General features: G+C 37.0%; 1 protein-coding gene across 3 annotated transcripts; it reads right to left on the bottom strand.

Annotated features, from left to right (window-relative positions):
* Window positions 1-2,405: 2,405 nt before the first annotated feature.
* CIPK9 (CBL-interacting protein kinase 9) lies at window positions 2,406-7,679 on the bottom strand. Of its 3 annotated transcripts, none has more exons than XM_088220377.1 (15): window positions 7,331-7,676; window positions 6,924-6,986; window positions 6,261-6,332; window positions 6,008-6,115; window positions 5,800-5,880; window positions 5,303-5,356; window positions 5,089-5,214; window positions 4,908-4,997; window positions 4,641-4,763; window positions 4,341-4,448; window positions 3,911-4,027; window positions 3,719-3,775; window positions 3,141-3,215; window positions 2,861-2,931; window positions 2,406-2,749 (listed from the first exon to the last, which is right to left on the bottom strand). In XM_088220377.1, the coding sequence occupies exons 1-15, from the start codon at window positions 7,505-7,507 to the stop codon at window positions 2,743-2,745; spliced, it is 1,329 nt and encodes a 442-aa protein (XP_088076503.1). In that variant the 5' UTR covers window positions 7,508-7,676; the 3' UTR covers window positions 2,406-2,742. The 3 variants fall into 3 exon arrangements, with proteins under 3 accessions (XP_088076503.1, XP_088076505.1, XP_088076504.1); XM_088220379.1 differs by having other exon boundaries at window positions 7,278-7,417; XM_088220378.1 differs by lacking the exon at window positions 2,406-2,749 and having other exon boundaries at window positions 2,756-2,931; window positions 7,331-7,679.
* Between the last annotated feature and the right edge of the window lie 14,103 nt (window positions 7,680-21,782).

The raw sequence follows: 21,782 nt of genomic DNA, 5'->3' as shown, positions 1-21,782 counted from the left end.
AATTCAGTCATGTCTTGTAAGTATATTTAACATCGATTACTTCACGATCTTCGTATCAATTTACTACCTTCCAAGTATTATTATTTTCTATTATGTAGATTTCATCTTTAATAACTTTAACCCAATTTTGTTATTTTTCAGCTTCTTTAAAGATTTATGCCTCAACTAACAAGAAATTACATGATTCATGAATTTTTGTTAAACTTCTTACCCATCTTGAAGCTGACTCTGGAGTAGCAAACTTTTCTCAGCATTTTTATTGGAACTTGAGCTTGAACTTGGATTGGAAGTTGAGCTTGAACTAAACTCATCTTGCCTTAGAGTGTTATCTTGATCATGTGGGTCTATTATATAATAAGTTGGTTGACTCAATGAAATAATAGTTAGTGACGTTTGTTTTCTTAAACATTCTCTTATTCCCAATTCCATGAAGTATTCTCTTCGAACATGACATATCTATTAATCATCACTTTTTTCCTTCTAAATTATATACCAATCCTTTTGTGTTATCAGTATAATCAACAAAAATGTATCTTTCACTTTTGTTATCAAACTTTGATCTATTATTAGTTGGTATATGAGCATAACATATACAATCAAAAATCTTCATATGAATGATCACTGATTTGATACTACTTCATGCTTCAGTTGAAGTTCAATTCAAAATATATTTTGCTAGACTCCTACTTAAGATGTAGACTACCGTATTTACTGATTCCACTAAAAATGTGTTAGACATGTTTTCTTCCTTAAGCATTAAGCTATCTATCTTAATAATCATCATGTTCCTTCTCTTAGGAATATCATTTTATTGAGGAGTATAGGTCATTATCAACTATGTTGAGTACAGTGTTCTTCATAAAAGCGATTAAAGTGTTTTGAGGTGAACTTACCGCTTAGATTATTTCATCATACTTTAATTTTATAATCATTTTGATTTTCCACCATGGTGTTAGACTTCTTAAACACTTCAAATGTCTCTAACTTCTCTTTTAGCAAATACATCCATGTCATTCTTGTATAGTCATCAACAAAAATTAAAAAATAGCAGTTTTGACCTTGTCATGGTGTCTGTTTCTTTTCACATATGTCAGTGTGAACTAACTCAATAGGTGCACGTGTTCGTTAAAATCCTCCAAATAGAAAAGATGGTTGATGTTGTTAGCTAAAAATACATCCTTAACAAGTGCTCGAATTTGTGCTGATGAAGGTTTTGAACTATGTTTTTAACTCTTAGCAACTTGAAACAATTATAGTTGAGATAGTTGAGAAAATGGAAAAGATGTAAAAGATGGTTATGATGTTGGGACTAAAATAAAGATTACAAATTGTTGTTGATGAAAATTTTTTAATTGGAGGGATATGTTAAAAATTTTCAACAAAGAACATCATACTTCTATTTGATAAAAAAAGGAATACAAATATGCAATAATACATTACTTATATATAAATAGTTATAACTGTCTATTAATTTTACTCTTTGTAACAGCCTATTAATTTTATTTAATTGCTAAATTAAATTTAATATTATTTTATTTTAATTTTTTCATAACTGTCCATTTATGATTTTCCCTTATAATTGCTCATTTATGATTTTTTTTTTTCTTCATAAATGCTAATTTATAATTTTTCATTAAAAAAATTAATTAACATTCTAATACCTGGCTGCCGCCACATGCAACCACCAGCCTCCATTATCAATTGCGGGTGCGCCACTAGCAGCCTTCTCCATACCAGATATAATTTTTTTCGGCTTTCTTGTGTACCTCTTTTATATATATATATATAAAGTATGTATATATTTTGAGAGAATTATTATGCGCAAATTCAAGATCGTTACCCAGCAAATTAGGCTAGGAACTTCAATATATATACTTTTCAGTTTATATTTTCTTCTTTTCGGATGGTGTTTTTTTTTTTTTTTGTAAACCTTTTTCCTAATTTTATAAGGTAAATTTTTGTTTTATATAATAATACATGCTATTATATATAAAATATATATGTATTATATTTATAAATTTATATCTATAGATAATATACATAAAATTTATTTTAGTATATGCAGTTATTTTAATTAAAAATCTAATACTTTTGTTTATTCTTTTTTTATGTTTTTTAATAATTTTAGTATCAATAATTACTTTTACTAAATTCGTAATTTCAGTTCAACACTTTTCACTGTTATTTTTGTTAAACATCAAATAATTTTTAACTAAAAGTAATTTAATTTAACAACTATTTTATTATTATTTTTAAAACTTACATGCGACAAAGAATCTAAACTCTCATTTTTTTCCAATTAAGATTACCAGTATTAGTATTTTTAAAAAATAAAAATAAAAAGTTCATGAATTAATTTTGTAATAAAAAAATATATAATGCTAAAATGAAAAATAGATCAAAAATTAAAGATTAGAATGATAATTTATCCTAAATTATATATTAAAAGAAAAAAGAGAGATCTCTGTGTTACAGAAGTAGGGAAGACGTCTTCAATTCATGTCAGTAATCTAAAACTCTCAGTATTTAATTCGAGAGATATGGAAGAAATTTTGGGCTAATAAACAACCACATTCCGGCCCACCTTCGTGGGCATTGTAGGTCATACAACTTCCTTCCTCCATTGTTTCTACATTATATAAATTTTACTATTTCTCAAATTTCTGTATTCACAGTGCCAGAACCTAGACAAGTAGATTTATAAAAAGAATTCCAGAAGAGGGGACAATGCCATCGTTCATCTTATGAACTGTTCAAAAAAATTACCAGAAAAAATTTAAAAAACAAAAAATAAAAGAGATGAATAATTCACAATACTAGTTAGTTGAAGACAAGGTTATATAGAGGGGAGAGAGATCACCTTGGCTCTTCAGGTACCTCTTCAGCTTTCCAGACTACATCTTTTAACCCACATGAAAAATTTTTGTAGAACTGCAACACGACAAAAAGTCAGGATTTTGAAAATGGCTCAGTGGTAAACTTGGCTCCCGTGTTTTTTATTTAACCCGTTTCTTGAATACTTTAGTGATTATATTAGCATATGCACGTTTTGTAGAATTCTCCAATTTCATGGAAATGAGACATGTTGAAATGCACTTTCCTATAAACCAAACTAATTGCAAATGAAAATGCTTATATACCTTATGAAACTCTAATGTGTCACCACCAGTTTTCCTAAGCTCTACCATGTGCAAGGAGGGAGCAACTTCGAACACCTGAAATTAGAAAGCAGTGGATTACCAATGCCATTGCTAACACCATTTGAGATTAAGGTTGAAATTGGTTTTTCAAGGTTGAAATTGATTTTCAGCATGACTCTCCCCATTTCAATGAAACAAGATATTACCATAGGTTATAGTTCCACAAAACAAGTTATTTAGCTAGCGACCACTTTGGCATATAAATCATATAAAGTTTTCCAAACTCTGTTCCTAAAAATGTGTCTTCTGAGTTATGCAGAATCAACTTTCAAATAGGTTGGAAGTGCACATACAGCTCTGATTAATTGAATCTTTCCAACTCTAGAATCCCCATTTACGTTGCTAATAAAAAATCTCAACACGAGGAGACAAAACTAAACACCTCTGCAAAATTATTTGCTATATGTGCTGATTTAAAAGCCATTAGGGCCTAGAAATCTAAAAATAAGGTGGATAAACCCAGGGCAAGAAAATGTTACATGCCTGGATTTTGGATTCAATGAGAAATAATAGAGTACCTCTGTAGCAACTGAAAGCTGGCCCTTCCTCCCAGTTTTATCACCTTTCAACTTCATCTGCAATGATTCAAAAGGAACAAAAACCATTCAAACCAGAAGTTTCAGATGTACAAGCACACATCTTCAATTGAGGAGAACTTATTATCTCAAAAGTCAGATAAAGAAGCATGTATTGGGGAAAAAAGTAAGAACCTTATAGTTATGTTTGCAAACATTAAATCCTAGTGGCTTTGCAGCTTCCTCAATTTTAGACATGATTTCATGTGCTGGCCGTTGAGAAGTAAAACGGGTTTCTCGCTTCACGAGCCCCTGTATTTCAATTTTTTAGACAAATGGCAGAGATAAATATTCAGCTAGTCATAGGATATAAAATTATTTAAATTTTTATACATTTTTAACCATTTAATTTCATACTAGTTAATAGTGTAGATTGGCCAGCGGTTAAAGTCAGATAGTCAATTAAAACACTCTTGGGCAAGCAAATCCACTGATCTATCTTAAACTTTCCACAGTTTTTAAAAATTTCCAGGCTCATCCAAAGCAATAGATTACTTCAAGATTCCAAACAAGTAGCCAGTAATATTTCCATAAGTTGAAATCCTTAACTATCTAGAACACGTACCGTCTGCTTCTCAAACAAATTTTCAAGGCTGAATTCCCGTGATCTGGAGATAAGCTCAAAAGCATTCATTGATACAGGTTTCTCTTTCCTTTCTGTTACTAGGCATTCCTACACAGATAAATAACGAGAGATTGCTGTTGGAGATTTGTTTACTGTTTCATATTTTTCCTTTCAGCTAGATTACAACTGCCACTATCAGAAGCACAGTAAAAAAATTTGGAGAATGAAAAAATGGAGAATCTTATCATCCATATATAGTATGGCACACAATAGCATAAACATGTGATGGGAAGGCTTTACCTTAGAATCACTGAAAACAGCATCTACATCATCAAGATTTACATCCTCTTCTGCCTCAAAATGGGGTGGTTGATACCCTTTCCTGAACCATTCATCTTGTAAGATTTCAGGAATAGTTATCCTCTGAAAAAAAAAAAGAAAAAAGGAAATTTTAACCAAAAAAAAAAAATGCAAGCACTACGATGTGAAATTATCACAATAAAGAGTATCTTACAATATATGAAGGGCAGGCCCAAACTTACAATAGTTAAGGGTTTCAGTACTTACTGTAAGAGGATTTGGATCAAGAATTCTGCTTATCAATTTCTTAGCACCAGATGAGAACCATGGTGGATAGGTGAAATCAGCTTTTAAAATCTGAAGTTTATATCACAAGGCATTTAGTGCATATATACATATATAACAAGATTCTTAATCACCTAAAAGAAGGAAGTGCAAACGTACTTACTTTTCTGTACAGGGCCATAAGATTTTGCTCGTCAAATGGCAAGTATCCGGCCGTAAGTACAAAGAGAATGACTCCACAAGACCAAATATCAGATGATATGCCATCATAACCTTTATCGGTAAGCACCTGATAAGAAGAATGTTGAGGATGAGAAACAACACTCTGTACTTATATTCTTGTAGTCTGTTATCTTCATGGACTCATAAATAAATACCTCAGGAGCAACATAATTTGGTGTCCCACAGGCAGTGTGAAGCAGTCCATCCTCCTGTAAGTAAAAAAACAAAAGGAGGTTAATAAAGCTTAGTTAACCAAGTGCACAGAAGACGTTTCCCAGTGTCACTATACAAGGAATATGGCTACTCATATAAGACAAGGATGCTGAGCCTTAGGAGTTAAAGGGGTTGTAATAGCTGTCCTGAGTCTGAGGACATTCTGCCCCTTTTCATAGATCATCAGCTCCAGAAGTTCCTAAGCTTAGAGAGCTAGGCAACCAATCTTGACTGGATCACTTATCTGTTGTAACTATTGGGCAACTCTTGCTGAGTTGGTCTGCATTTTTTTTTCCACATTGCAACCCATACAATTATGATATCCAGGGTACTGTATAAGAATTCAATTTCTTGCAATCAAATCCTACTCCAAGAAAGCTACCCTCCCAAGATATAGTTCTTTAGCATATAATTTTGATTACATTCACACAATGCTTACCCGAACTTGCTGTGACAATGCACTCAATCCAAAATCTGAAACTTTTAGAACACCAAATTTGTCCAAAAGAAGGTTCTCAGGCTGCAGCAACATGGGGTGACATATGAATCACATGTTAGACTCCTGAATGACACATTGTTAGCTAAAACCAAAATAATCAAATTTGAAGACTTGTTAATAAACTATGCGCAAATTGAAAATTTTAAACCTTTAAATCCCTATGGTACACGCCTCTACTGTGGCAGTAATCTACAGCATCAATGAGCTGCTGGAAATATCTCCTGGCTTCCTCCTCTTTAAGTTTTCCATGCTTAGCCTAGGCATCAAAATCCAATAAGAGAATGGATAATAGATGCCAACTGATTAAACATAATTAAAGATTGCATAATTTAAATAGAAATATATACTTGAAAAGAGTAAATAAAAATCCTGTGTATATATGTTAAAAAACCATTACTTACGATTTTATCAAACAGTTCACCTCCATCAACAAATTCAAGAACAATATAGATCTTTGTTTTGCTTGCCAAAACCTATATATCCACAAAAGAAAGGACATTTAAATCCAGCCATATATAATAAATGATGTTTCAAAGTCCAAAGACAATGATAAAATGAAGCCATGTAAAACAAAGATTCCGTTATAAATTAGTTTATATGTATATTGTATCACGGAAAGTCTCCATAAACCCACAAAGAAGAGAAGTCCATTCCATAACTGTATCATATTTATAATATCTTGCGAGATGAACATTGTGTTAAAATGTTAATGAAAATTGTGTAGTTGGAAATTTGAAAGAGAATCGGGGAATCATGTGCTTGTGCTGGTGGGACTTCTCCAATTACTTTACTGAGTGACACTATACCATCGAAACCCCAAACAACCCCCCCCATCCCCCCAACATTATCTATAAAAGACAGAGATATAAGAGATTCATCCGCGGCTAGTCGCATAATAACAAGAAATTAATCTTTAATTTTCAATCTTCTTTAGTCACTGTGGAGTTATACACAAGTTAGACTAACAGGACCAACCAATTGCACCATAGCTTACAACCCAAATCTCCAAAGAGGCTGAAGACTACAAATGGTTTTCATTAATTAAAACAGGGGAATATATATACCTCAATGATTTTAATGACATTTGGATGTTTGATCAGCTTCATCGTTGATATTTCTCTTTTAATCTGCCAAAAGAGCAACAAAAGAAAATTATCTAGATATCTTATGCTTCAACTAATAAACTATTTGATTAACAATTGGTAGGCAGAGAGAAGACCCAAGTAATTAAGTTTTAGTAAATTAACAAAAAGTATTATAATCTCATACTTAATGTGGGTCCCACATCCACATGATGAGTAGAAGCAAAATCAAACAACAAAAGTGATTCGTGATTTAAACCGAAAACATATTTTTTTAAAAAAAAGAAGAAAAATACCCATCGCTGACCTAATTCTTATAGAAAAGAAGATACATACATGTGTGCGTGGCGTAAATGTAGATACAAACAGTACACATCTGTATGCTGTACCTGTTCGACCATTCTGTGCCGGAATACTTTATCGCGATCAATGATTTTGATGGCAACGAAATCGCCGTTCTGTGTATTTTTGGCGAATTTAACCTTAGCAAAAGAACCTTCACCGAGAGTCCTACCTAACTCATATTTTCCAACACGTGTCCTGGTGGCAGGCGTTTTGGCGCTCATCCTTCCCCCTTCGTCCTATGAAGTATTCTGATAGAAAAATAGAAATAAGATATAATGGTAGTGGGGAGAAGGACGAAGAAGAAGAAGAAGAAGATGCAGGAGAGAGGAGGTATGGAATTATAGGGGCAGAGGAGGGAAGGGATGTGGGGTCCAGATGATAGTGTGCCATATACTCCTATCCAATCATGGAATGCCGTGTTTCCGTGTCTGCCCTTCTTTCTGTTTCGAAATTTTTGCAATTCGCGATTTCGGGAACGACAGTACTGTACGAGAACTGGGTCTCGCCTTTGGAATTACCAATTTACCCTCCCATTTTCCCAATTTTTTCTCAAAAGAAATTCCCAACTTAGTATTATTATTATTTATTTAATTTTTTTTATAGATATTGATAATTTCAACCTTCTCTATAAGGTATGAATTGAGTTTTGTATCCTATATAATTTATAAAAAAAAAAAATTAATGAGTTTTATGAAAAAGATGATATTTATTTTCAAGTGTACATTTGAAAATTACTTAACTTACGATATTGAGTTTTAATAAAAAAGTTTGTTGAATTAACGGTTCAACATTATATTTGGTTCAAACTGCATTTATTATATTTTATTTAATTTTTCAATTTTAGTTATTTATATATTTTTATTTGATAGAATTAATTTTTTATATATTTAATTTTACAATTAAGTATTTACACTCCAGATCACTAAAAAATAAAATATACTTAATTTAGATTCGACATAAATTTGATTTATTTTTACCTATATTACCTTATTTAATTAAACTTTAAATTAAATTTAGTTTAAATGTGTTTTAATTTCAATAGCTTGAAAAAATGAATTTTGAGAGGATGAAATAGGGTAAAAAAGAACTTTAACATCGTCCAGTATAAGCCGCCATTTGGGGGGAAATAGTAATTGAACAAGGACAGAGGTCATCAACAGGGAGGAAACGGAAAGAGATAAGGGTAATTACGTCATTTCAAGCATGATTCAGTTCGAATATATACAGAAGCTCCCAAAAAAACAATAAACCAATGGGGCCCTTGGACGTCAAGCCACGTTGCTAATCATGCATTCAAAAGTAATATAGAATTTTGTGGACTATGAGCTCATTTTGAATTTGATTTGACAATTATACCCCTGCAAGTGCCATTGTCAGGCTCATTGCAATACTGAAACTAGTGGTGGTAGTGGTTATATAAAATTGGTTGACCGGATCTATCATGTTTATCCAGATGATTTGATCGTGATACCCTTCTGTCGTTGTAGTGTGTGTATGTAACACCCAAAATATTTTTTTTATATTATTTTTATTTTTATTTTTATTTACTTTTTTTTTATATTTAAATTTTTTAAGTTTTTATTTAATTTAATTTAATAAAAATAAAAATAATAATAATGATAAAATTGGATTAAAATATTATTTAGATTTAATTGAAATTAATTTGAAAAAAATAGGTGAAAATTTAGATTTTGAGAATATTTTTGAAAAGAAAATAAGAAACTAGGAGGTCAAAATGCAATTTAGAAAAGTTGTGCCACGTCAGCAGCCCCGGCCAACCAAGACACGTCGCGTGGCAAGAAAACGCTGACACGGGATGGGCCACGTGGGTGATCCGTGTGCGCGCGATCGGACGGCCCAGATCCGTTCATGCGCGCACGGACAGCCCAGATTGCATCGCGATGGACGGTCCAGATTTAATCCCAATTAAATCGCGATCGAACGGTTCAGATTTAATCTTGATGGACGGTTGAGATTAAAAGGCAAATGGTATAAATAACTCCACCCACACCTGACCACAAAACCCAAGCCGCTAGTGCCTCGTCGGATAAGAAGAACCAGACGCCGGAGGAGCCGGCGGCCGCCACCCGCCGCCGCACCGGAGAAGTTTCTGACCGCCAATCGAGGTAAATTTTCTCCTCCTGGCTCGTTTTTCGATGTTGAATCCGCCTATGGCCAAACTGGAGCCAAACCACTGGCCAAACAGTCGGAACAACCCCGCCGAAGTCCTGCGGCGCCGCCGCGACTCCCCTATGTTTTTGCCTCCGATGAGGCCCTTTCCGGCCTCCGTTCGATGCTAATTTTATACCACTGTTATCACCGTTCATTTCTCTACAGGTTGATCGGAGCCAAACATCAAAACGCGACTCACGCCGGAGGAGCCGCTGCATCCGAAAGCACTGCCGCCGGTAAGTCTCGATTTTTCGTGATTTTTTTGCCCACCGAGGGCCCTAGGGTTGTTTTATCGCAGGGACCGATGCAAGTTTTACCGAATTCGGCCGGAAACGACCGAAAACGACCAACCCGAGGCGGATCGCCACCGGTCGTCGTCGGAGCACGGCGGAGCCGCCGTGCCAGAATTTTGATATTGGCCGAAAGGGGCCCTAGGTCTGATCTGAAATTTTTTGGGACACGTGTAGGTACCGGTAGTGCGTTTCAGTTTTTCGAAAAAAATTCAGGGAAATTAGGGACAGCCCGTAGGCGTACTGTAGAGTCGATTTCAGACCCCGAAACAAGTAAGGACCCCTCACTCTATTTCCTATTACGGTATTAAAGCTTAATAAATAATTAAACGGTATTTTGTGACTTTATAGATATATAATTGATTAAGGTTGCCAATGGAGCCTGAGTCTGATACATTGTTGGTCAGTTGTCGTTTGATCTATTTTTCAGTATTAAATGCAGCATGATGTTTGATGTATTCATTTTATGGTCTCATATGCATGAATTATGGTTTCTTTTATTATGGTTTATACTATGGTGAACCCGATACTGTGTTATCTTGTTTGGTGTCAATTACTAGTTTACATATTTGTGTATGATTGGATGAGTGAGACCAAAGAAAAAGGCAAAAAAGTTATGTGAATTGATGAGTGGATAATGTGGACAGCCTGACTAGATATCCTGGGAGATGGTGGACGGACCGGGTCTGTAGGGAACCCTACCGGGAACGTGGTCTCTCATACTGAACGGGGTATGGAGACCTTATGTATTTTTGCGCCCATACCGAACGGGGTATGGGGACGGCCCTGGAATCAAGTTATAAATATTAATGGTTCACGTGTAGCGGGGACCCCCTATGGATCCCCATGGATACTAGTATGCTGGTAAAAGAGGAAAATATGTTGTTTAATGATTGAAATGTAAAGGCATGGTAAGTGTTATGTTATAAAATCTATATGATTTCATGATGATGATAATGTTATTGTTTTCATATGTTGTTTTCATGGATCTCACCGAGGTAAGTGGACAGTAAAGGTTTTTATGTTAATAAACGAGTTTGTTATAAATTATGCTCCATTGGTCATTTTTATTTTCTACCCACCTTTACTTCCGTGGCGGTGAGATAGTGTGAAGTCTTTACTGGGCTGGTGTAGCTCATTCCTTATTTAACCATTTCAGATCAGGAAGACGTTGTTCCCGAGCCTGTTCCGTAGAAAGACGGCGAAGGGGATGCCTAAAGACTTCATAGTTATATTTATAGTTCTTATTTCGAGTATCATTTTTAGTTAGTTTGTTCCTTCATGTTTTGAGTACGTTTTGGTTATTGTGTAAGGGATGTTAATCAAAATTTTTATTACGTTTCCGCATTTGAGATTTTAATACATACATTTTATTTAAATTTCCGGGGCCGTTACAGTTGGTATCAAAGCTGCATTCCTCGGACCCATCCCTTACACAATAATGCTTAGAGAAATATTCACCAATAAATCGTTACTTAACCATTCCTTATGAAATGCAGGTACAGAGAAATGAGGAGAGGAAGACCCCCACTAAACCGAGCGGCCCGGGATAATTCGCTTCGGGAGGATGTAGACAGGTTATTTGAGATGATGGAAGGATTCATAGCTGCCCAGCAAGGGCGAGAGGAGAGAAGGGAGTTACCTGACCCTCCTCCACTACCTTAGGTTGAGCCTCCGCTACAACAGGCTAATCCCGAGCCACCCCGGTACGAGTCTGCCCCTCCACAGTACCACCCAACACCACTGCCGCAGTACAACCCGGTGCCCCAGCCACGGTACTACCCGGCACCGCCACACTACAGCCTAGTGCCCCCATCATATCAGCAGGTGCCACCACAGGACCCCCAGTCTATCCCCAGCCGGGTCCAGTCCCTCTTCCACGGGATCCCGCTCCTTCCTTGATCGACCCGGGCTACAGAGATGGGGATCCTCTTTTGAAGAGGCTCAGTACTGGCTGGCGGAGACTGAGAGAGCTTTCAGGACCTTGGAAGTAGTTCCTGAGCAGAGAGCCGCCCTTGCTTCCTACATGCTGGTAGGGGAAGCAGGACGTTGGTGGGAGCTCAAGCAGACCACCCTGCCTACACCAGTCACTTGGGAGTAGTTCTTAGCGGCCTTCCATACCGAGTATCTCCCTGAGCACATCCGACACCTAAAGGAAATGAAGTTTGTTCAACTGGTCCAGGGAAACATGACAGTATCAGAATATGCTCGTAAGTTCCTAGAGTTGGGCCGATACTCCCCAGAGACATTGATGGATGAGGGTCGAAAGGCCAGGAGATTCCAGTGGGGTCTCCTCCTGGAGATTAGGCAACACTTGTTAGTACTGGAGCTTAAGACATATTCAGCAGTCCTAGCAAAGACACATATCGTGGAAAGGAGCTTCAACACCCGTCCTTAGCCAGGAGGGAGTTCCCGACCCTCAGCTCCGTTCCGCAGGCCAGCACCTACTGCGCCTGCCCAACCAAATAAGAGGCCCAGACCAGCCATCCAGGCCCCTCCTCGGGCTCTAGGGGCAACACGTGGGAAGATCTGTCAGCACTGCGGTAGAGATCACGGGGACTGACCCTGCTACCACCTCAACAACACTTGTCGCATATGTGGCAGTGCCCAGCATTATGCAAGAGAATGCCCGAGGAACTAGAATCAAGGAAGGCCTCCTATCCAGGGTAGAGCTTACAACCTTACCTAGCAGGATGCCGACGCCGACCCGGATGTGGTACAGGGTATGTATACTATCTGTGACCATATTGCTCATGTTTTATTTGACACTAGTGCATCGCATTCATTTGTTTCACATGTTTTTGCTTCCAAAATTAATGTATCACCTAATAAACTTGATTCATTATTATTTGTGTCTACTGCCGGAGGTGAAACACTACTAAGGGAAGTTATTTACAAGGCTTGTGCCGTGGAGATAGCAAATAAAAAACTGAGTGTAGACCTGATAGGGTTAGACACGGGGAATTTTGATGTAATCTTAGGGATGGATTGGCTAGTGGCATATCAAGCCACCATAGATTGCTTTAACAAGAAAGTTGTATTTAATCCTCCTAACGAGGAGCCATTTACAAATTAATAAAATCATTCAGTACTTATTCCTTGATGACAAGTTTTCTTAATTTCTAGTGCCTAAATTTTGTTGTTTTCTCTGACTAGGCAAGCCCAAGAAGGAAATTTGTATTCAAGAGATTCCGGTAGTCCGAGACTTCCCAGATGTGTTTCTGGACGAACTGCCCGGTCTGCTAGTGGACAGAGAAGTCGAGTTCACTATAGACCTAAAGCCAGGTACACAGCCCATTTCGGTTGCTCCTTATCGCATGAGCCGCATTGAGATGGAAGAGTTAAGGAAACAGATCACTGAATTGCAAGGCATTGGTTTTATTAGACACAGTGTGTCCCCTTGGAGTGCCGGAGTCACTTTTACAAGGAAGGGAGATGGAACATTGAGACTGTGCATTGATTACAGAGGATTGAACAAGGTTACGATAAAAAATAAATATCTCCTTCCCCGGATTGATGACCTCTTCGACCAGTTGTAGGGTGCACAGGTCTTCTCTAAAATAGACCTGCGATCAGGTTACCATCAGGTGAAGATAAGAACAGAAGACATCCCCAAGACGGCCTTCCGAACTAGGTACGGACACTATGAGTTCCTGGTCATACCATTTGGGCAAACCAATGCCCCGACAATCTTTATGGATCTGATGAACAGGGTCTTCAGAGAGTTCTTGGATCAATTTGTTATCGTGTTCATTGATGACATCTTAGTCTACTCAAAAAATAGAGAAGAACATGCTCACCATCTTGCCCAAGTTTTGCAGGTCCTCAGAAACAAGAAGTTATATGCAAAGTTGAGTAAGTGTGGATTCTGGCTTGAGTAGACCTCCTTCCTAGGACACATCATATCGAAGGAAGGGGTATCAGTGAATCCCGAAAAGGTTGAAGCGGTACTTGGCTGAGAGAAGTTGACATCAGTTAAGGAAATTCGTAACTTCCTTGGGATTGCAGGTTATTACTGCAGGTTTGTTGAAGGATTCTCTAGTCTAGCAGCTCCTCTAACCTGACTCACAAAGAAGAATGCCAAGTTTGAGTGGAACGAGGACTGCGAAAGAAGTTTTTCAGAATTAAAGAAGCGGCTGACTACTGCACCCATGCTGGCTTTACCGAGTGGATCAGGAGGATATACAGTTTATAGTGATGCCTCCTATCTAGGCCTGGGTTGTGTTCTGATGCAGCATGGAAAGGTTATAGTATATGGGTCCAGACAGTTAAAGAATCATGAGAAGAACTATCCCACCCATGACTTAGAGCTTGCTGCAATCATACACGCCTTAAAAATCGGGCGCCATTATTTGTACGGAGAGACCTTTCATATCTATACCGATCATAAGAGTTTGAAACACATATTCACTCAGAAGGATCTTAACATGCGTCAGAGAAGGTGGATGGAACTCTTTAAGGACTATGATTGTGATATCTTATACCATTCGGGTAAGGGCAACGTGATAGCAGATGCTCTCAGCAGGAAAAGTGCAGGTATCTTAGCCCATTTGATGGTTTCAGAATGCAGACCAATTAGGGCCACCCAACAGGTTCGACTACAGGATCTGAAGAGAGTCACATGTTTGGGCCGCTTGACAGTCCAGCCCGAGTTGATCCAGAGAATAAGGGAAGCCCAGTCAGTCAACCCTGCCCTAGTAACCCGCAAGAAGGATGCAGAACAGGGAGTGAGCTCAGAATTCCGAATCTCTGATGATGGATTACTTCGTTTCCAAGATAGAGTGTGTGTCCCAGATGACAGTGAGTTAAAAAGAGACATCATGACGGAGTCCCATAGCTCGAAGTTTGCCATGCATCCAGGAAGCACCAAAATATACCAAAGCATGCGACCCCGGTTTTGGTGGCATGGGATGAAGAGAGACATAGCCGACTTTGTATCTAAATGCTTGGTATGTCAGCAGGTCAAGGCAGAGCATCAGCGTCCAGGTGGGTTACTTCAGCCTTTACCGATCCCGGAGTGAAAGTGAGAACATATCACTATGGACTTCATATCGGGGCTACCCAAGGCACGTTCAGGACATGATGCCATATGGGTAATCGTTGACCGACTTACCAAGTCTTCCCACTTTCTAGCCATCAGGATGACCGATTCATTGGACAAGTTGGCAAGGATGTATATCCAGGAGATAGTCAGATTGCATGGGGTTCCAGTGACAGTAGTATCCGACAAGGATCCCAGGTTCACTTCTCAGTTTTGGAGTAGCCTCCAGCAAGTTATGGGAACAAAGCTGTCTCTTAGTACTGCCTTCCATCCCCAGACTGATGGACAATCAGAAAGGACAATTCGTACGCTTGAGAATATGCTCCGAGCTTGTGTCATAGACTCTGGGGGCCATTGGGATGACTATCTACCCCTGATAGAGTTTGCCTATAATAACAGCTACCAAGCAAGCATCGGCATGGCTCCATATGAGGCGTTATATGGGCGCCCGTGTAGATCACCCATTTGTTGGGAGGAAGTGGGCGATAGAAGATTGTTCGGCCCGAAGTTGGTAGAGGAGACCACGTCCAAAATAGTTAAAATCAGAAAGAACATTCAGACAGCTCAGAGTAGGCAGAAGAGTTATGCAGATACCCATAGGAGAGACCTAGCGTTTGAGAAAGGTGACCGGGTATTTTTTAAGGTCACTTCTTTCAAGGGAATTAGTTGGTTCGGCATGAGGAAAAAATTAAACCCCCGATTTATCAGACCTTTTGAAATCTTAGACAGGATTGGTACTGCTGCCTACAGACTAGCACTGCCTCCAGAGCTCTCCAGAGTCCACAACGTGTTCCACGTATCCATGCTACGTAAGTACAACCCAGACCCTTCTCATGTCTTGGCTCATGAACCGCTTCCACTCAAAGAAGACTTGTCTTATGAAGAAGTACCAGTCGGTATCACGGACCGAAAGAGCAGGATACTTCGCAACCGGAAAATATCATTTGTAAAGGTCGTGTGGCAGAACCACACACCCAGGGAGGCTACCTGGGAGCTAGAATCGGATTTTAGAGCCCAGTATCCCCATTTGTTCGACCAAGAGTGAGGGACAAATTTGGGGGACCAAATTTCCTTAAGGGGGGAGAGTTGTAAAACCCAAAATATTTTTTTTATATTATTTTTATTTTTATTTTTATTTATTTTTCCTTTTTTGTGTTTGAATTTTTTAGATTTTAATTTAATTTAATTTAATAAAAATAATAATAATAATAATAATAAAATTGGATAAAAATATTATTTGGATTTAATTGAAATTGATTTTGGGAAAAAGGGGTGAAACTTTGGATTCTGGGGGTGTTTTTGAAAAGAAAATCAGAAATCGGAGGTCAAAACGCAATTTAAAAAAATTGTACCACGTCAACAGCCACGTCAGCAACCCGGTCAGCAGCCCCAGCCAACCAGGACACGCTGCGTGGCAAGGAAATGCTGACACGGGACGAGCCACGTGGGCAATCCACGTGCGCGCGATCGGACGGCCCAGATCTATTCCCACGCGCACGGACAGCCCAGATTCACGCGTACGGACGGTCCAGATTTAATCAGGCACGGACGGCCCAGATCGCATCACGATGGACGGTCCAGATTTAATCCCAATTAAATCGCGATCGGACGGTTCAAATTTAATCTTGATGGACAGTTGAGATTAAAAGGCAAAGGGTATAAATAACCCCACCCACACCTGACCACAAAACCCTAGCCGCTAGTGCCTCGCCGGAGAAGAAGAACCAGACGCCGGATGAGCCGGCCGCCACCACCTGTCGTCGCACCGGAGAAGTTTCCGAACTCCAATCGAGGTAAATTTTCTCCCTCTGTCTCATTTTTCGATGCTGAATCCGCCTATGGCCAAACCGGAGCCAAACCACCGGCCAAACGGCCGAAAAAACCCGTCGAAGTCTGGCGGCGCCGCCGCGACTCCCCTCTGTTTTTGCCTCCCATGAGGCCCTTCTCGGCCTCCGTTCGATGCAAATTTTATACCACTGTGATCACCGTTCTTTTCTCTACAGGTTTATCGGAGCCAAACATCAAAACGTGACTCACGCCGGAGGAGCCGCCGCACCCGAGAGCACCGCTGCCGGTAAGTCTCGATTTTTTGTGATTTTTTGGCCCACCGAGGGCCCCAGGGTTGTTTTATCACAGGGACCGATGCAAATTTAGCCGAATTCAGTTGAAAATGGCCAACCCGAGGCGGATCACCACCGCAGGTGGCGGCGCCGTCGCCGGAGCACGACGAAGCCGCCGTGCCGGAATTTTGATATTGGCCGAAAGGGGCCCTAGGCCTGATTTGGGATTTTTTGGGACACGTGCAGGTACCGGTAATGCATTTTAGTTTTTCAGAAAAAATTTAGAGAAATTAAGGACAGCCCGTAGGCGCACTGTAGAGTCGATTTCAGACCCCGAAATAAGTAAGGACCCCTCACCCTATTTTCTATCATGGTATTAAAGCTTAATAAATAATTAAACGGTATTTTGTGACTTTATAGATGTATAATTTATTAAGGTTGCTAATGGAGCCCGAGTCTGATATATTATTGGTCAGTTGTCGTTTGATCTATTTTTCAGTATTAAATGTAGCATGATGTTTGATGTATTCATTTTATGGTCTCGTATGCATGAATTATGGTTTCTTTTATTATGGTTTATATTATAGTGAACCCGATACTGTGTTATCTTGTTTAGTGTCAATTACTGGTTTACATGTTTGTGTATGATTGGATGAGTGAGACCAAGGAAAAGGGTAAAAAGGTTATGTGAATTAATGAGTGGATAATGTGGATAGTCTGACTAAATATCTTGGGAGATGGTGGACGGACCGGGTCCGTAGGGAACCCTACCGGGAACGTGGTCTCTCATACCGAACGGGGTATGGAGACCTTATGTGTTTTGGTGCCCATATCGGACGAGGTATGGGGACGGCCCGTTTCACCCTCATACCAGACGGGGTATTGAGATTCATGGTTTTGGTGCCCATATCGGACGGGGTATGAGGACGGTCCTGGAATCAGGTTGTAAATGTTAATGGTTCACGTACAGCGGAGACCCCCTATGAATCCCATGGATATTAGTAGGCTGGTAAAAGAGGAAAATATGTTGTTTAATGATTGAAATGCAAAGGCATGGTAAGTGTTATGTTATAAAGTCTATATGATTTCATGATGATGATAATGTTATTGCTTTCATATGTTGTTTTCATGGATCTCACCGAGGTAAGTGGATAGTAAAAATTTTTATGTTAATAAACAAGTTTGTTATAAATTACGCTCCATTGGTCATTTTTGTTTTCTACCCACCTTTACTTCCGTAGCAGTGAGATAGTGTGATGTCTTTACTGGGCTGGTGTTGCTCATTCCTTATTTAACCATTTCAGATCAGGAAAACGTTGTTCCCGAGCCCGTCCCGCAGGAAGACGACGAAGGGGACGCCTAAAGACCTCATAGTTATATTTATAGTTCTTATTTCGAGTATCACTTTTAGTTAGTTTGTTCCTTCATGTTTTGAGTACGTTTTTGTTATTGTGTAAGGGATGTTAATCAAAATTTTTATTACGCTTCTGCATTTGAGATTTTAATACATACATTTTATTTAAATTTTCGGGGCTGTTACAGTGTACATATATCTATTGGACGTATATAAGCAATAACTATAGTTTGGTTATGGGCCCTTTTTATGAATTGAGACTTAAAATTGGACTTGGCCCTATTTTATTAATTGTTAGGCTGAGGGATTGGAGAGAGCAATAAGACAGAATCAGCAAGCAAACTTTTTTTTTTTTCATGATAAATTTTTTTCTATATTTAATACTTTTTTTTCATAATTTCACTAGTTTTTTTTTTAGAAATTTATAAAGAAAATAAAATATCTTGTTTTTAAATGAAATGAAATAAAATACAAATAAAGCAAAAAAAAAAAGTGTCGATTTTCTGTCAAAACTTTTAGCATCAAGTAAAAATATCATAAATCCAAACAATTTTAAACAAATTGTAACTAATTATAATATAAGAAAAATTCAATGAGTAAAGTAATAATTTTCGTAAAGCCATTTTCATTTGCCAGCTGATCTACAAGAACAATGTAATTATCATTATAATATGTATACACAAACACACACATATACATTGTATATATTAAAGAAATTTGCATCAATTTTTACCCACATATTTAAGGACCAAATATTCCTATACATGGTGCCATCTAAAGTCAACTGAATAATTTAGTTATTTATCAATTACATTGATTTTTTAAAAAAAAAATTATTTAAATTAAAAAAATCATCATAGACATAGCTTTTAGTATTAGAATAAGATGCGACAAATAAAGTGTTGTTTCATTAAGTATTTTATATCCTAAATATTTATTTCTGTTATGTTTATGAAATATTTAAATATTGACTCACTTTATTTTAATAGTAGAAGTACAATTTACCCAAATGATATTAAAGCACATTTTTTCTCTCAGTGTGTATTAATTGGTCTAAATATTAAATTAGTATATATATTATTTTTAAATATTTGAATTTGTATCTATACTAATATGTTTATTCTTTTAGTCTATCTGTTTTTAGATAAATATCTGTATTAATCTTTATCAATTAAATATCATTAATATTGTCAATAAATTTGTCACATGATAATAAGTTGGATTCGTAATTATTTCTGATTAAATAAATTTTATATCACATTTTATATGACATTTAATGTATAAAAAAATATTTTAATTTTTAATATATAAAAATTAAAAATTAAATACATAAACCTTTGCACCATGTGGCTGATAAACAGTCATGTGTTCATGACAAATTCGGTAACAATATTAATGACATTTAACAAATATAGATTATTATAAATATTTTTAAAAAATAAAAAATAAAGAGTCCAAAAGAGAGAAAAAAAAAATAGTAAAAGAATTAATTCAAATATTTAAAAATAATATAAAAATTAATTTAATAGTCAAGTCTATTTCATATATACATCGATGAATATAAATACTTTATTATCAATTAGACTAACTATTATTTAGATGATAAATATTTTATTAAAAAGAGACATAACACTTGTCAAATGAATCTTATGTATAATTATATAAATTAAATAAAAAGGAAATAACTTACCCCCAGATGGTTCCATCAAGCACACTTGAAACGTAACTTGTTCCTTCTTTACATGTATACATTGTATTAACTCATACCAACTTTGACAAAAAGGCACGTTGATGTGTTGCTGAATAAGTACATATATATTTTGTTGTTAATACAAGGCCTCCATTTCGGGGTATCTTGCTTTCATCCAATTCAGCTTATTATCCGTTTCTCTGCCATATATATATATAAATATAGACACACCTCCATCAGCCTTTTTAGCTCTCACTTGTTTTCTTCCTTTGCATCTCGTTCAGGGTATGCTCCCTTCATTAATCAAACGTTGTTTTTATTATGTCTGCCTCTGTGTGCGTGTGTATATATATATGTATGCGTAGGTGTGTTTTAATTCGTGATTTGGTTGTTTTGGTGGGGTTTCAGGGCAAACCCAGATAAGTCCTTTTGATGATGAGTGAAGATCAAAAAGAGACGTTTATAGCTTGGTTATGGTCACTTCTGGTGAGCATGGCAGGAGGCCTTGTTTTGATATGGTGGGAGTACGAGTACCATCCTACTTACAGTCAGCTATGGATGGTGCCTTTTGGTCTCATTCTATTCCTCACTCCACTCTTCATTTGGTTGGCCGTTCTTATCTCCGATCTCTGCAATTCCACCAACGGTATCAATCGACTTAGTTGTTCATTTCATGATCTGGAGAAATGATTCACCGACTTCTTTTTATCTAACAAATGGATATATAACTTTGAAATAATTTTATAATTTACCAGTGACTTATAAAATATACATGTATTATGTTGTTATAATATATATATATATATATATATATATATTATGAAAATAACATAAATAATCATCATGGGCACATATGTTTTTTTCCTTTTTTTTTATTATTGAAGTTTTTAACCAGAAGATGGATAATTAAATTATTGTTAATTCATCATGATGTAATGATAGGCGACTAGTCGACTTGTTTAATTTTTCATTTGTAGGGGAGGGAATAACCCTGCCTTCTGGGTTTGTCATCTAATAATCATTGCATTATTTATTCATATATTCTGAACCATCTTCTAAATGAATCTCTACGTCCACAAACACCCTGTGCTTTGGTGTGTGTGTGTATATATATACATACATATCTAACCAAAACCTATATATATATATATATATATATATTACTGCCTGGTGCTTTCTTTTTCCCCAAAGCCGACAACGAGGTGGCTATACATTGATTCTTATGTAGTAGATATATCATATCCTTGGTTTACTAGATTCAAGGACATGCATGGCGCATGCCATCCGCATTTTGAGATATATATCTATATGCATATGTATGTAATGAAAAAATTCATTACATACAAGAACATAAGTTAGCAATATTTCACATTACTGAAAAAAAAATTTAAAAAAAAAAATGTATGCCAAATTTTATCTTCAAAATAATAAATTGTAATTTTAGGTCGCAAAATTATTAATTTAAGGAGCATAATTTTAATGGCTCCGCTGCTGTTGAAAAATTTGCAAGAACAGAAAGAAAGAAGATTATAAGAAAAAAGAAAAGGAAAAACCCAAAATTGGTAACTGGATATGGGCAAAAATCAAAGAATCATCTAGGGAAGTAATTTTGATAGCGTACATAGTCACAAGAAATATTGCAAATGATTGTGATCAAGATACCCAGTACAAAAACAGTCGGTAAAACAAGTGTCTGAAAACTGATATCTATAAGAAGAGGAATGGGTTGGAATTCTTTGGGACCAACATATTCAAGACAGTCTTTACCTGTGCATTCTCAGTAAGCATCAACAACCGAGATTAAAAACACCCAACAACATTGAATAATTGCATGTACAAGTAATGTAACTGGCAGTGAAATAATCATCCAATTCTTGCACCGATCATTC

Source organism: Carica papaya, chromosome 5, assembly GCF_054855325.1.
Source record: "Carica papaya isolate Zhongbai chromosome 5, ASM5485532v1, whole genome shotgun sequence".
Lineage (NCBI taxonomy): Eukaryota > Viridiplantae > Streptophyta > Magnoliopsida > Brassicales > Caricaceae > Carica > Carica papaya.
Note: the sequence above shows the minus strand (reverse complement) of the source record. Positions and strands in the feature narration are given on the sequence as shown.